The sequence below is a fragment of the Schistocerca gregaria genome, chromosome 3 (genome assembly GCF_023897955.1).
Source record: "Schistocerca gregaria isolate iqSchGreg1 chromosome 3, iqSchGreg1.2, whole genome shotgun sequence".
Lineage (NCBI taxonomy): Eukaryota > Metazoa > Arthropoda > Insecta > Orthoptera > Acrididae > Schistocerca > Schistocerca gregaria.
This window is the reverse complement of record NC_064922.1, coordinates 928,502,627-928,519,583: the sequence shown is the minus strand read 5'-3', so window position 1 is coordinate 928,519,583 and position 16,957 is coordinate 928,502,627. Positions and strand designations below refer to the sequence as shown.

The window sequence follows — 16,957 nt, the reverse complement described above, 5'->3', positions numbered from 1 at the left end:
TACTGATAATGCCACAAGTAATCCCCCTGTAGAAAATATGACCAATGTAACATTGTAAATACTTAATTTACAGTACACCTTCCTTGCATCCTCTGGCAACCACAAATTGTGAGTTGAAATTTCTCAGTTGTTTGTTAACTGCTTCCTGCTGCAGATTGTTGTAATTATTGGCCAATTGCTCATGGGACGTTTTCTATTCTTCACTATTCATTTGTGTCTCTGTTTCCATTTCATTATGTGTACTGTTATTGTGACTATCTGGAGTAGTAATAAACTTCTTTACAAGGTTCTTTGTGTACACTCATAACATGAAAATTAGCCACCATTTCCATGTACAAAACTGCAGTCTTTACCTGTTATTTTATTTGTTATTATTGGGATTGTTGTATACTCTTTACCAAATAGCTCATGATGTATTGTTCATGATGTAGGGTGAAATGTCCTCTGCAGAATGATTTTATGTACTGACATTACTGAACTGAAAGCAATTTATTCGCAGTGTATCTTTTCTATTCTGCTGCTGCACTAGCTCTTTATAGATGATGTTGGTCTAGTATTTCCTCTGCTGACCTTAACAGGGGTACACATCTATACTTAACATTTTCTCCTCAGTCTCAAATTTATTCAAAACCTTCCTAAAAGCATAACTTCAGTAATTAAAAAAACGATTCCATATGGATGCTCAAAGCGTTGTTTGTGTCACGTTTAATCCATAGTGTACCTTAATAGTACTGCTTTTAATGAATCAAAATTAAATGTAGACAATAAAAAAAAATATGAACATGGTTGCCTTTGGATAAGATGTCAGTCTCCACTACAGTCTCTGCTTTCAAAATTAATTATTAAGGAAAATCTTCTTTTTGTTGTAAGCAAAAAGAAATTCTGGAAAAATTATTTCTTTTTACACTATCTATCTAGAGTCATGACTTGAAATCCACCACCTCCTTAATTATACACCAGACAAACTGCATCCTTACACAAACTGCTACTCCTTTGAGAGGAAGATGTACAAACAAATCTGTTTCATGGCCAAGGGGACCCACATGACATGTTCCTAAGTGGCTGTTTATGGGTCATCTCGAGCAAACTTTGCTGGGCACCTAAGATCTCAAACCCCTTGTCTTGTATTTTTGTAATCTGAATGCTGGGCCAAAAGTACACTGCTGAAAGCTTAGCAACATTTTGAGTCTTCTTTATGCGCATGTTTACTAGTTAACACTTCAACTAGACAAGGTTTTGACATGTTTGCTGTTCTTACTCAGTTTGGTACGACCTGGTATCTTACCTGTTCCCCAATAATTTTATTCTTAAAGCCTCTAATCTTGTTCTTCCTTCCTACTTGCAGCTTTTGTCCACAATAAGCAAAGTCTTTTCTGAAGATTTGAGAAGACTGAAGATTACAATAAACTTCTTGGTTTACTTAGCTTCTTGTGTAGAGTAGTCTCCAGGTCTTCTTGTCTAGGGGTCTGAGTCTTGAAGCTGAAAATGTAACATTTTAGGTCCTCACTGTTGGATTGATCTAAATAAATTTGGAGATGGTTGTTGCAGAATTTTAGTTATTACGTTAATGAACCATGGACCTTGCCGTTGGTGGGGAGGCCTCAACGATACAAATAGCCTTACAATAGGTGCAACCACAATGGAGGGGTATCTGTTGAGAGGCCAGACAAACGTGTGGTTCCTGAAGAGGGGCAGCAGCCTTTTCAGTAGCAGCAGGGGCAACATTCTGGATGATTGACTGATCTGGCCTTGTAACGCTAACCAAAACGGCCTTGCTGTGCTGGTACTGCGAACAGCTGAAAGCAAGGGGAAACTACAGCTGTAGTTTTTCCCAAGGGCATGCAGATTTATTGTATGGTTAAATGATGATGGCGTCCACTTGGGTAAAATATTCTGGAGGTAAAATAGTCCCCTATTCAGATCTCCGGGCGGGGACTACTCGAGGATGTCGTTACCAGGAGGAAGAAAACTGGCGTTCTACGGATCGGAGTGTGGAATGTCAGATCCCTTAATCGGACAGGTGTTGTTGTTGTTGCGGTCTTCAGTCCTGAGACTGGTTTGATGCAGCTCTCCATGCTACTCTATCCTGTGCTAGCTTCTTCATCTCCCAGTACCTACTGCAACCTACATCCTTCTGAATCTGCTTAGTGTATTCATCTCTTGGTCTCCCTCTACGATTTTTACCCTGCACGCAGCTCTCCAATACCAAATTGGTGATCCCTTGATGCCTCAGAACATGTCCTACCAACCGATCCCCTCTTCTGGTCAAGTTGTGCCACAAAATTCTCTTCTCCCCAATCCTATTCAATACTTCCTCATTAGTTATGTGATCTACCCATCTAATCTTCAGCATTCTTCTGTAGCACCACATTTCGAAAGCTTCTATTTTCTTCTTGTCCAAACTATTTATTGTCCATGTTTCACTTCCATACATGGCTACACTCCATACAAATACTTTCAGAAATGACTTCCTGACACTTAAATCTATACTCGATGTTAACAAACTTCTCTTCTTCAGAAACGCTTTCCTCGCCATCGCCAGTCTACATTTTATATCCTCTCTACTTCGACCATCATCAGTTATTTTGCTCCCCAAATAGCAAAACTCCTTTACTACTTTAAGTGTCTCATTTCCTAATCTAATTCCCTCAGCATCACCCGACTTAATTTGACTACATTCCATTATCCTCGTTTTGCTTTTGTTGATGTTCATCTTATATCCTCCTTTCAAGACACTGTCCATTCCATTCAACTGCTCTTCCATGTCCTTTGCTGTCTCTGACAGAATTACAATGTCATCGGCGAATCTCAAAGTTTTTATTTCTTCTCCGTGGATTTTAATACCTACTCCAAATTTTTCTTTTGTTTCCTTTACTGCTTGCTCAATATACAGATTGAATAACATCAGGGACAGGCTACAACCCTGTCTTACTCCCTTCCCGACCACTGCTTCCCTTTCATACCCCTCGACTCTTATAACTGCCATCTGGTTCCTGTATAAATTGTACATAGCCTTTTGCTCCCTGTATTTTACCCCTGCCACCTTCAGAATTTGAAAGAGAGTATTCCAGTCAACATTGTCAAAAGCTTTCTCTAAGTCTACAAATGCTAGAAATGTAGGTTTGCCTTTCCTTAATCTTTCTTCTAAGATAAGTCGTAGGGTCAGTATTGCCTCAAGTGTTCCAGTGTTTCTACGGAATCCAAACTGATCTTCCTCGAGGTGGGCTTCTACTAGTTTTTCCATTCGTCTGTAAAGAATTCGTGCTAGTATTTTGCAACTGTGTCTAATTAAACTAATTTTTCAGTAATTTTCACATCTGTCAACACCTGCTTTCTTTGGGATTGGAATTATTATATTCTTCTTGAAGTCTGAGGGTATTTCGCCTGTCTCATACATCTTGCTCACCAGATAGTAGAGTTTTGTCACGACTGGCTCTCCCGAGGCCGTCAGTAGTTCCAATGGAATGTTGTCTACTCCGAGGTCTTTCAGTGCTCTGTCAAACTCTTCACGCAATATCATATCTCCCATTTCATCTTCATCTACATCCTCTTCCATTTCCATAATATTGTCCTCAAGTGCATCGCTCTTGTATAGACCCTCTATATACTCCGTCCACCTTTCTGATTTCCCTTCTTTGCTTAGAACTGGGTTTCCATCTGAGCTCTTGATATTCATACAAGTGGTTCTCTTATCTCCAAAGGTCTCTTTAATTTTCCTGTAGGCAGTATCTATCTTACCTCTAGTGAGATAAGCCTCTACATCCTTACATTTGTCATCTAGCCATCCCTGCTTAGCCATTTTGTACTTCCTCTCGATCTCATTTTTGAGACGTTTGTATCCTTTTTGCCTGCTTCATTTACCGCATTTTTATATTTTCTCCTTTCATCAATTAAATTCAATATTTCTTCTGTTGCCCAAGGATTTCTAGCAGCCCTCGTCTTTTTACCTACTTGATCCTCTGCTGCCTTCACTACTTCATCCCTCAAAGCTACACATTTTTCTTCTACTGTATTTATTTCCCCCATTCCTGTCAATTGTTCCCTTATGCTCTCCCTGAAACTCTGTACAACCTCTGGTTTAGTCAGTTTATCCAGGTCCCATCTCCTTAAATTCCCACCTTTTTGCAGTTTCTTCAGTTTTAATCTACAGTTCATAACCAACAGATTGTGGTCAGAGGAAGACGAATGGAATATTCCAGAATTTGAAACACGAACATCTGCTAGCATGAGTTTCTTAGAAGTAGATACCGTAGGGGTTGCGAAGCAACTAAAATCGCTTGATACGGGTAAGTCTTCAGGTCCAGATTGTATACCGATGAGGTTCCTTTCAGATTACGTTGATACTATAGCTCCCTACTTAGCACTCATATACAACCGCTCGCTCACCGATAGATCTGTACCTACAGATTGGAAAATTGCGCAGGTCGCACCAGTGTTCAAGAAGGGTAGTAGGAGTAATCCATTTAACTACAGACCTGTATCATTGACGTCGGTTTGCAGTAGGGTTTTGGAGCATATACTGTATTCAAACATTATGAATCACCTCGAAGGGAACGATCTATTGACACGTAATCAGCATGGCTTCAGAAAACATCGCTCTTGTGCAACGCAGCTAGCTCTTTATTCGCACGAAGTAATGGCCACTATCGACAGGGGATCTCAAGTTGATTCCGTATTTCTAGATTTCCGGAAAGCTTTTGACACCGTTCCTCATAAGCGACTTCTAATCAAGCTGCGGAGCTATGGGGTATCGTCTCAGTTGTGCGACTGGATTCGTGATTTCCTATCAGGAAGGTCGCAGTTCGTAGTAATAGACGGCAAATCATCGAGTAAAACTGAAGTGATATCAGGTGTTCCCCAGGGAAGCGTCCTGGGACCTCTACTGTTCCTGATCTATATAAATGACCTGGGTGACAATCTGAGCAGTTCTCTTAGACTGCTCGCAGATGATGCTGTAATTTACCGTCTAGTAAGGTCATCCGAAGACCAGTATCAGTTGCAAAGCGATTTAGAAAAGATTGCTGTATGGTGTGTCAGGTGGCAGTTGACGCTAAATAACGAAAAGTGTGAGATGATCCACATGAGTTCCAAAAGAAATCCCTTGGAATTCGATTACTCGATAAATAGTACAATTCTCAAGGCTGTCAATTCAACTAAGTACCTGGGTGTTAAAATTACAGACAACTTCAGTTGGACGGATCACATAGATAATATTGTCGGGAAGGCGAGCCAAAGGTTGCGTTTCATTGGCAGGACACTTAGAAGATGCAACAAGTCCACTAAAGAGACAGCTTACACTACACTCGTTCGTCCTCTGTTAGAATATTGCTGTGCGGTGTGGGATCCTTACCAGGTGGGATTGACGGAGGACATCGAAAGGGTGCAAAAAAGGGCAGCTCGTTTTGTATTATCACGTTATAGGGGAGAGAGTGTGGCAGATATGATACACGAGTTGGGATGGAAGTCATTAAAGCATAGACGTTTTTCGTCGCGGCGAGACCTTTTTACGAAATTTCAGTCACCAACTTTCTCTTCCGAATGCGAAAATATTTTGTTGAGCCCAACCTACATAGGTAGGAATGATCATCAAAATGAAATACGAGAAATCAGAGCTCGAACAGAAAGGTTTAGGTGTTAGTTTTTCCCGCTCGCTGTTCGGGAGTGGAGTAGTAGAGAGATAGTATGATTGTGGTTCGATGAACCCTCTGCCAAGCACTTAAATGTGAATTGCAGACTAGTCATGTAGATGTAGATGTAGGTGTAGATGTAGAAGACTCAACCTTCGCTAATTTCAAGTTGCCGCCACTCATACCTCACCTGTCATTCAACAATATCTTTGCTTCTGTACTTCCACCCCGACTGATATCGCTGCCCAAACTCTTTGCCTTTACAAATGTCTGCTTCTGCCTGTGTGCGCGCGTGCGTGCGTATACCTGTCCTTTTTTCCCCCCTAAGGTAAGTCTTTCCTCTCCCAGGATTGGAATAACTCCTTACCCTCTCCCTTAAAACTCACATCCTTTTCATCTTTCCCTCTCCTTCCCTTGAATTTTGTGTGTGTGTTTGTGTTTGTTTTTGTGTCTATCAACATACCAATGCTTTCATTTGGTGTGTTACATCTTTGTTTTTAGATCAAAAATTACATTGTTCGCACAAAATGCAAAAATATATCCAATAAGATCAGAGGAATGCCTACTACTGTCACACTCAGCAAAAATAACAATATTCCAAGGGCTTACAATATTTCTTGACAAATGAATTTCTGTTAGTTTCTGTTACATTAATATTTTTGATTATTATTTCATAAATGAAGTCAGAAATAAACATAGTAACCAGACAGTATTGCGTAACTAATAATAGAAATTTTAAGTGTGCCAGTGGACTGTAATTTCAAATGTTTCTGAAAAATAATTTTAACTGTACATTCAGAACTAGTGCTTATTTATTGTAACAGCGAAAATAAAGTAATTCCTTTTCATAAATTTTAGCTTGAAATGTAACATATCCCGTATAAAATTACATGAAAGTTTTCAGGAAAGCGGCTGAGATAGTATTGACCTGCCCAAAATTTAAAAAATTATGCAGGGATCGACAACTATTGTTGAGGAAAAGTAATGTTAGAGTAAGATATCCCGGGACCAGCTGCATACATAAACCTACTTTAGCAGTAATTTGACAACCATACTTTCAACGACCTTCTCCAAAAGTCAAAAACTAACACAAAATAAAAATTGCAACTCAATACTATTTGTGGCATTACTGGCTTACTGTGGTTTACTGGATGTGGCTGTGTGATGTGAATGAGGAGGAGGAGCAATATGAATGTGAATGTTGTTTGTGGGTAAACTCAGTTACGGTGGCTTCAGTATGGACAACATTCCTTCTGGCACATTACTGGCCCTTATTGAAACCCGGATCTCCTTCTCACTAGGCAGATATGCTAACTAGTAAGCCACCCTGGTGCAGTAGCTTTGCACAACTGCATGGACTATCAAAGCACACCTCCCTCCTCAGTCCAAATTTCCATTCATGCCTCACCCCACTTGATATTCCCCCTAAACTCGAACAGCGTTGCTGAGACTCTTCAACTGTATTGGAAAGGCATCTCAGCATCAAATGAAATGATGTATCCTGCCTGAAACCCAGGCATAGATGCTTTAATAAAATGAAACTATACTGTTCCAGATATGTTGTCATGTCTCACACGCACCTAATGTACACTACTGGCCATTAAAATTGCTACACCATGAAGATGACATGCTACAGACGTGAAATTTAACCGACTGGGAGAAGATGCTGTAATATGCAAATGATTAGCTTTTCAGAGCATTCACACAAGGTTGGCGCCAGTGGCGACGCCTACAGCGTGCTGATATAAGGAAAGTTTCCAACCGATTTCTCATACACAAACAGCAGTAGACTGGTGTTGCCTGGTGAAACGTTGTTGTGATGCCTCGTGTAAGGAGGAGGAATGTGTACCATCACGTTTCCGACTTTGATACAGGTCGGATTGTAGCCTATCGCGATTGCGGTTTATCATATTGTGATACTGCTGCTCGCATTGGTCGAGATCCAATGACTGTTAGCAGAATATGGAATCGGTGGGTTCAGGCGGGTAATACGGAATGCCTTACTGGATCCCAAAGGCCTCGTATCACTAGCAATCGAGATGATGGGCATCTTATCCACATGGCTGAAACGGATCGTGCAGCCACGTCTCGATCCCTGAGTGAACAGATGGGGACATTTGCAAGACAACAACCATCTGCACGAACAGTTCGACGACGTTTGCAGCAGCATGGACTGTCAGTTCGGAGACCGTGGCTGCGGTCACCCTTGACGCTGCATCACAGACAGGAGCGCCTGCGATGGTGTACTCAACGATGAACCTGGGTGCACTAATGGAAAAACGTCATTTTATCGGATGAATCCAGGTTCTGTTTACAGCATCATGCTAGTCGCATCCGTGTTTGGCAGCATCACGGTGAACACACATTGGAAGCGTGTATTCATCTTTGCCATACTGGCGTATCACCCGGCGTGATGGTATGGGGTGCCATTGGTTACATGTCTCCATCACCTCTTGTTCGCATTGACGGCACTTTGAACAGTGGATGTTACATTTCAGATGTGTTATGACCCGTGGCTCTTCCTTTCATTCGATCCCCGCGAAACCCTACATTTCAGCAGGATAATGCACGACCGCATGGTGCAGGTCCTGTACGGGCCTTTCTGGATACAGAAAATGTTCGACTGCTGCCCTGGCAGCACATTCTCCAGACCTCTCACCAATTGAAAACGTCTGGTCATTGGTGGCGGAGCAACTGGCTCGTCACAATATGCCAGTCACTACTCTTGAGAACTGTGGTATCGTGTTGAAGCTGCATGGGCAGCTGTACCTGTTCACGCCATCCAAGCTCTGTTTGACTCAATATCCAGGTGTATCAAGGCCGTTACTACGGCCAGAGGTGGTTGTTCTGGGTACTGATTTCTCAGGATCTATGCGCCCAAATTGTGTGAAAATGTAATCACATGTCAGTTCTAGTATAATATATTTGTCCAATGAATACCTGTTTTAAATTTGTACCAAGACCTGGGTTATATATATCTCAAAGGTGTTTGACAGGAAAAGTTCTCTGGAATCTTATTGTTTCATTTGATATCTTCGGATGCTTCCTCTGATTGTGAATGAGTTCATGAAACAATACATTTATAGGATCCACTTAATGACCACCATGCAGGTGTGTCCTCAAAAGCAAGCAACTGTGAATCTCATTGTTGAGACCAGGGATGCTAAACTGTGCACTGTTTCACCTCACAGATGTATTTATTCTCATATCGTTCAAGATGGAGCTGTGGTAACCTCACATCCTTGGAACTCTTTAAATTTTCATGCATGATTCCTCATGCAAATGAAAAATCAAAGTTAAGAACACCAAAACAAAGCCACGACCGAAAATATCCCAACCATTCAAGAAAGTTCAATTAAAATTAACACTGTGGCATTTCTATAACTAATATATTGTGTATCTAATGTAAGTCTAACTAGATTAAGGGTGCAAGTGATAGTATACACTGTGATGCTTACAGAATGTAAATATTTCTTTTGTGTCAGCTTGTAGCAAAATTCTCTTTGTCTGCATCAACCCTTTATGTCAGTGTTGGACAATTTTTGTGTAAGAGTGAATGTGTCTAGTATTAGCAGTAAGCACCGCAGAATTTTCGTAATCTACCTAAGCATGATCTATCATTGTGTAAGGATTAATGTGTCCGATATTAGCAGCTTTTGAAATTATTCTTCATTGATTACTTACAAACGAAGGCCCACTTTGATGTGTGGCTGTAGGTTGTTATACCTACACCATCATACAGAAGGTTTCAAAATATCGATCCTTTTATCCCCTGTCACTAATGATGGAGGCAGTCACCGAAAACTCAGGATTTTATCTGATTTGATGTGGCAAGTAAACTGATAACTTTTTACCCAACATAAATACTGTTTCCATTTATAACAAGAAAGCAGAAAAAAATCACTGCCCAAGTAATGAGTTAACAAAAGGTCCAGGGATAATTGGGAAGGACCTAGCTGTAAAGGATTTTCCCTATGTTAGTAATTATACTGAATAGTGCAATGACTTTGAACAGCAATCTGATGTGTTATACTAGTAACTTTTTACTGGAATGAGAAAAATAATTTCTTTGGTTTTTACTTGCAACCAGAAATCTTCATTGCCCACAAATTGTGGCAAAAGATGTTAGGAACTCTTCAGTTCACTGGGAGCAGAAACTGTCAACCTCTGACTTGTTATTAATTCTTCCCTTCTGGCAAAATGTAACATCAGAGAATATAGTCTTGAAAATTGTATTGACAACACCACTTGTAATTGAAATTTAGTATGTCAGTAAGTGATGGGAAAAATTTTTGTAAACGAACTTAAGAGTTATAAAAGCTATTCTGTACAAATTTGTAAGTTATATGGTATTCAAATTGTCAGTAATTCTAATTGTAAAACATGCTACAAACACAGACACACCACCACCACCACCACCACCACCGCCACCACTACCCAAATGCTTGTCAGAGCTATGAATTCATCTCCAGCATGTATAATTTTTGTGGTAAGACTGCTGTTGTGAGCAGTGTGAGCAGGAAACATGCACACTCCCAACTATTTGCATGCATGCCCTCCCCCACCCCATTCCTCGTTCTCTCTCTCTCTCTCTCTCTCTCTCTCTCTCTCTCTCTCACACACACACACACACACACACACACACACACACACACACACACACAAACCGCACACATACGTACGGGGATAAGGGGGTTGGGGTCCTATAAAATGGAGCAAATCAATTATGGGACTTGTTTATGCTAATCTCGTGCTTTCATACGTTTCATCACCATGTTTCTCTCCGTTTGTTGTCAAAGTCTCTTGGTTTACTTACATTTCAGGTGTTTGAATCTACGGAAAGCCGAATATGTTACAAGTAATATAAACTACTTCATTTACGTGCTAGTTGATCATTGGTTTGGGAACCTGCACAGTGACTTGTTGGTTAGGTAATCACTCAGAGTGTGCATTAATTTAACATCCTTTCCCCAACAGTAGAATTGTAATTTTAAGTGTTCTGTATTACATATTTCTTTCTTGTTTCAGATGGAGAAACATGCGAAAGACCAGGCAGCTGTTGCAGCAGCTGAAGCTGCGGGGGCTCACTCATCACCGCAGTAGCAACTATTGGCGTACTGCAGAAACACACACACACACACACACACACACACACACACACACACACACACACTTGTTTACCTGTTTCTGTGTTTTCAGTCCCTCCTCAGCTGGCACAAATCATTCTTTCATTTCTTTTGCATCATTTTGTGAACTGTTTTTTGTTGTTTCTTTACTGCCCAGGAACAATGGAGAAGAAATGCCTTTCTCCCATGAATGATGTGTAGAATCCGGTAAATGTATTACATTCAGTGTTCCCTACAATAAGCGTAAGCATTTTTGTCAAAAAGTGCAACTTGTTTATTGAATTTTACACTACTTTTACAGTGGCAAACATGTTTGAAAGTTGAATATTCAGTTTTTTACTATTTTTGAAATTGTCATATTGAAGAAGTCAGTTTACAGTTGTACACGGTGGACGCCAAATAGTATGTGAAAGTACCGAGTACCAAATGTATTTAGTTTGGAAATATATAATATATTGCTGTATGATCCTGTTATGTACTAAATTTGTTGTAGTTTTCTCATATAACATTCCATTAGTGAATGTACAGCAATACACCATTCTTGTTATGTTGTCTGGCTGCCTTTATTTTTTCTATCCCTCCCATTTTCCATGCCAGATTAAATCAGGCAGTTTAACACAGCCATGTTGAACATTAATGACATAGAAAAGATTTTGATATGCAGTAGCTTTTCATACAAAATTCTTGTATTACACAATACTGTGTTTGTCTTTAAAAGCTTAAGACATTTACAATTTTACCTTGCTCAGGGAGAAGGTACAGTATGGTGGAAAAGAGAGAAGAAAGAAACTGTGAATAGGGGGTTTTTAGTAAGAATTTTTTATGTTTAATAAATTTGAAAAGAAATGCACAGTAGTATTAGGGTATGTTTCTTTTGTTTTAATAACTCTAGAATTTGCAGAACTTCTATATGACGTGAAAGTAAATCACAGATTTGTGGGTCACCATAGTTCGGGTTACTGCTCCTATAATGGCAGTTTATCAAGATTTAAGTGAGTTTGAACATGGTGTTATAGTCGGCACATGAGCGATGGGACACAGAGTCTCTGAGCTAGCTGAGGTAGCTATGAAGTGGGGATTTTCCTATATGATCATCTTGTGTGTGTATCGCAAGTATCAGGAATCCGGCAAAAGATCAAATCTCCAACATTGCTGTGGCCAGAAAAAGATCCTACAAGAATGGTACCAATGAAAACTGAAGAGAAATGTTCAACATGACTGAAGTGCAACCCTTCTGCAAATTGCTGCAGATTTCAGTGCTGCACCATCAACAAGTATCAGTGTGTGAACAATTCAACAAAACATCATTAATATGGGCTTTTGGAGCTGAAGGCCTGCTCATGTACCCTTAATGACTGCATGACACCCAGTTTTGTGCCTCACCAGAACCCATCATCACTGACATTGGACTGTTGATGCCTGGAAACATGTTACTTGCTGGGATGAATCACATTTAAAATTGTATCGAGCAGATGGACCTGTACAGATATGAGACAGCCTCATGAATCCATGTACCCTGTGTGTGAGCAGGGGACTGTTCAAGCCAGTGAAAGCTCTGTAATGGTGTGGGCCATGAGCAATTGGAGTGATATGGGACTCCTGATGCGTCTAGATACAACTCTGACATGTGACACGTACGTAAGCATCCTTTCTGATCACCTGCATCCATCCATTCATGTCCATTGTGCATTCCGACGGACTTTGGCAATTCCAGCAGGACCAAGTGATACCTAACACATCCAGAATTGTTATAGAGTGGCTCCAGGAACGCTGGTCTGAGTTTAAACACGTCCTCTGGCCACCAAACTCCCCAGACATGAACATTATTCAGCATATCTGTGATGCTTGGCAGCATACTGTTCAGAAGACATCTCCACCCCCTCATACTCTTACTGATTTATAGATGGCCCTGCAGGATTAATGGCAGACATTAGTCAAGTCCATGCCACGTTGTGTTGCGGCATTTCTGAATGCTCGCGGAGCCCTACACGATATCAGGCAGGGGTACCAGTTTCTTTGCCTCTTCAGTGTATAACCTAATAGAAAGAAGATAAAAAGTCTAAAGACGTCCTGTTTTTGACTTTCATAATCCACTATGGCACATTGATTGCAATCTTAATTGATTTGGGAGATGTGCTTAAATGGAGTGGGGATGGGGGACACTCAGATTATTACTACCTAGTTCAGGTGGTGTGCTTGTGGCATAAGTGTGTGTGAGCTCTTCCAGATCTATTGGGTAAAAGAGTGATAGTAATTTACCAAGAATGTGGTTATTTCTACATTTGTATTTGCAATTAACTAATTGGTAACAGTGTTCACTGATCAGGTTCATGCAAGAAGCAAGATATTCTCATTTTGCATTACGCCATAGATATCTCATTCAATTAGGCTATCACAGCAATGGTCATGAATGGGCTTGTTACACATTGTTAGTTTGTTGTAAATGTACTGATTACGTGAGCCAATTAATTACTATTACTCTTCCACCTAGAAGATTTGAGAGGGGACCACATATCATTGTTTGTGTGTTTTTAGTACAGATATTACACATCTTTAGACAGGAGGTTGCTATCAGATTGTTATTTAGCTAGCACACACTAATTTCCAGGGAGTTTTTGAAAGAAATTGAAAAAAAAATCTTTTGTCTCTTAATAAAGTATTTAGTAATGTATATATTGGCAGAGAAGAATCTATGTTTCAGCTTCAGAAACAGGAACTGCTGCAATATATTTAAAACCATAGTTGAATTTTATACTTACATACTTCTGGAATTTTTATGTGGCTAGAGAGATGTAGAGCTCACCTCAGTGGTTGAATGGCCAGCATAGGTGGCTGCCATGTGAAGAGCCTGGGGTTGAGTCCTGGTAATGCTAAGGATTTTTCCGTGGTGAGAGGACTGGTATAAGTGCGCTCAGCCTCATGGAGCTAGTTGGAGATGGTAGTTCATGGCTGGAGATGCAACCCTCAGTGTTAGTGAAGGCCTGAAGATGGCGCACTGAAACTAATAGCCATATAATAAATAACATTGTAAGGACAGCTATAGGTGTTCCATTTTATTACATAAGGGGTAAGGGCCCTAAAGTCTGCAAAGTCAGCCCAACACCTGGCCGGCAGTGTGCTGACCACGTACCTCTGCATACCACATTGCCATGATGCTGAATGTTGAGGCCAGGACAAGGAAATCTGTATGGAGATGTAGCAAAGCTGATCTCTTTAACGTAAAATTATGTTGTGATGGCTTATCAAATAGTAAGACCAATTCAAGAAGCTTCAATAGAGTCGAATGAGTGTTGAAATGTTTCTTCAGACAATACTTCAAAACGTGACTTGCTAACGTAGCTTTCTTGAATTTAAAATTTTGAAGATAAATGGAATTAGAATTGTTTTGTATGGGAGTTGTTGTTATTTGAAAGAGGAATTGGAATATGTTCCAAAATTTAGATTAATGAAGGTGTGCAAGTACAGAAGGACATTAGGAACTGTTGCAGTAATAGTACATATTAGACATTTAAATGTTTTGCCATCTGTTAACCCTTTGTAAGTTTTTCTATGGTTGTTAGAGAGAAAACTGTATGCTTTGACAGTGAGTTTCAGTAATATATTACTTCTTTTTGTCTTTAAGTTGTGCTTCAGTATTGACTTTATGAACTGCACATTGAAACCTGTACAGTGATAGTCATTGTGAAGAGCATGAGAGAGGACACTTTTGCAGTGTGAAATGGGGTTGTGCTTAAATTAAAAATGATTAATAACTAGTATGTGTAAAACAAGTGAGGGCAGCTACTTGCTTGTAGTGGACTGCTGTATCGAGAACAGAATCTTGTAACGGGAAGTGGTATTTATACTAGCTTTTGAGTTCTTGTTCTTTATCTAGTAACAGTACAGACATTCACATACACAACCACACAGACATCAAACCACACTCCTGCAGTGGTGTGTGTGTGTGTGTGTGTGTGTGTGTGTGTGTGTGTGTGTGTTAGTATACACACTGTCTTGTGTTACGTATTTCTGTGCTCCACAAATCAGTCTGCTATGGATGAGTTTGCTTATTCTATGTTTTGTTTCATCCAGGAATTTCCATTATTTTTAATGTCAAGTTTTTAAATTTCCAATTTAAAATGTTATTTGAGTACTGCCAGAGCTGTGTTCAGATGAAAGCTGAGCTTGAATGACCTTTATGTTGGCAGAATGAATCCCTCAGAGAGTGAAAGTAAAGAAAGCTTTTTTATCCACTACAAACCATGAGACATACCTGTTGAAGTTTCTAAAAATATTTCATAATGTTTCATTTGACCTTAAAGAAGCATCCCACAGTGTGGAAGAGTTCTTAAAGCATACTTCACTACTGATTGTGATTGAAGGTTGAGTATCCATGTGGTATGTGGGTATCAGACTTGTTGTTTTTGGAAAATATACTCACTGATGGTAATCTAATGACTGATTAATTGAGCTCTTATGTCACAGCATCATTGGAAGAAATACAAGATAAGGAAGACAATTTGTGTGTTTAATCAACTTGGAAAGCTGTTTTTATCATCCTACATCTAGATGTAGACAAAAATAAAGAAACTTTCAATTTTTTTTTTGTCTGCTCCATGCTATATCATGGTTAGTAGCACTGTTACAGATTTGGTACAAAGATTAGGTCTCAGCAGTATTAACAATGGGAAATGAGGTGTCAGATTCATCACCACTTTAACTCCTCTGCCAGGTTTACAAATTATAGAAGAGGTTGATCTGTTGTTGTATCTCTAAACATGATGAATAGACTATTATAAAGTAATAGTATAGGTTTAGTCAAGGGAGATTCTGTTTTTGTCATATCATTGAGCTGACCCAGGGTGTTGGATAAACTTGAAACTGGCTATAATATGCTTGTGATCAAAGGACAGTGTGTGACACCTTCAGCCATAGAACGTTAGTTAGAAAATACTGTACCACAAGAAAGAAACTGTAAATTAAGTGATTCTGCATCACATGGTATAAAAAAGGAGGCAATGCATAAACTGGAAAAATGACTTTTCCCAGAGGAGTGTGCTGTGTGCTGGCACTGTACTTGTACAACGTGGAAGTGGATAACCAACCGGTTAGACACAATATAAGAATTTAGATTGATATAGATGATGCAGGACTTGCTGTCAAAGATGAAACTTATTAAATGAAATTGAAGCAGTAAACAGTACTAGAAGTCAAGCCAAACTGAGGTGGAACTTTATCAAAAGTGAAGAGTATTGTTGATATAAGCAAACTAATAAAATCTCTAGAAAACTGAATTGAAAAAGTAAGTAATTTTAACCTTTGTATTAATTAAGACCATTAAATCTTTAAACAAGTCAATTTTTAAGCAGTTCAAAGTCAAAGAAAAATCAGAAGCCAGTATTTTCTTGCTTTACTTGTAAATCAGAAGGTGGTGAGCATGAAGGTAGGATGTTATATGTTGGATAGTCATTTTCAGAAGTGAAGATTGATGAAATCTGTGGTGTATTATCTATAAATAACGGGATGAAAAATAAAATGTGCACTGAAATTTATACATTAACTAACTTAATTAACTTGTGTAGAAGACTGGATGATGATGATGATGATGATGATGATGTAGGTGATGTAGAACCTTAAGTGTGTTCTCCAAAAGAGTAATGATAAACATTGAAGAGATAAAAATTGGAGAAGATTCTAACTAAAAAAAGTGGGGGGATCAAAGTGAAGCTTAATTCTGACAACATTTACTTGATCAGTGTAAATTTTCCCTGTCATTTTTTGACACTTAAGTCATTTAGTGATACCAGTGGATACTGACTTAGAAGATGAATCTCGGACTTAAGGAGACAGGATTTGTGACCAATTGCAAATACTTGTTTCTTCCAAAAAAAATTAACACCTTGGCAAGATTTTGTATTCAACTTGATAAAGGGCTTATGGGGGGGGGGGTAGTCATAAAGTTGTAATTAGCTTATATCATCCCCCCTCCCCCTCCGTGCACACGCACATGTGCGCAAGTCACTCACTCACTCACTCACTCACTTTCAAAACCCATGAGACTTGACGGAGGTATTGGTTCATATTTAGAAATTCATTTTTCAGTGTAGCATATTTATCCTAAAGGTGAATGATTCGGTGGAGACCTCGGTTGTAGAAGGCTGCATTTTGGCCTCTCAAAAAAGGAGATGTTCCACCTTGAAAATAACCATTGTTCCTATGGAAATT

At 39.5% G+C, this 16,957-nt stretch overlaps 1 protein-coding gene across 1 annotated transcript in view; it reads left to right on the top strand.

The window, feature by feature from the left end:
- LOC126355808 (protein LSM12 homolog) overlaps positions 1–11,307 on the top strand; it is a 39,260-nt gene extending 27,953 nt beyond the window's left edge. Inside the window, exon 5 of the mRNA XM_050006234.1 lies at positions 10,656–11,307. Within this exon, the coding sequence (XP_049862191.1) occupies positions 10,656–10,730 (75 nt within the window). The 3' untranslated portion in view covers positions 10,731–11,307. The remainder of the gene's footprint in view (positions 1–10,655) is intronic.
- The last annotated feature ends 5,650 nt before the right edge of the window (positions 11,308–16,957 follow it).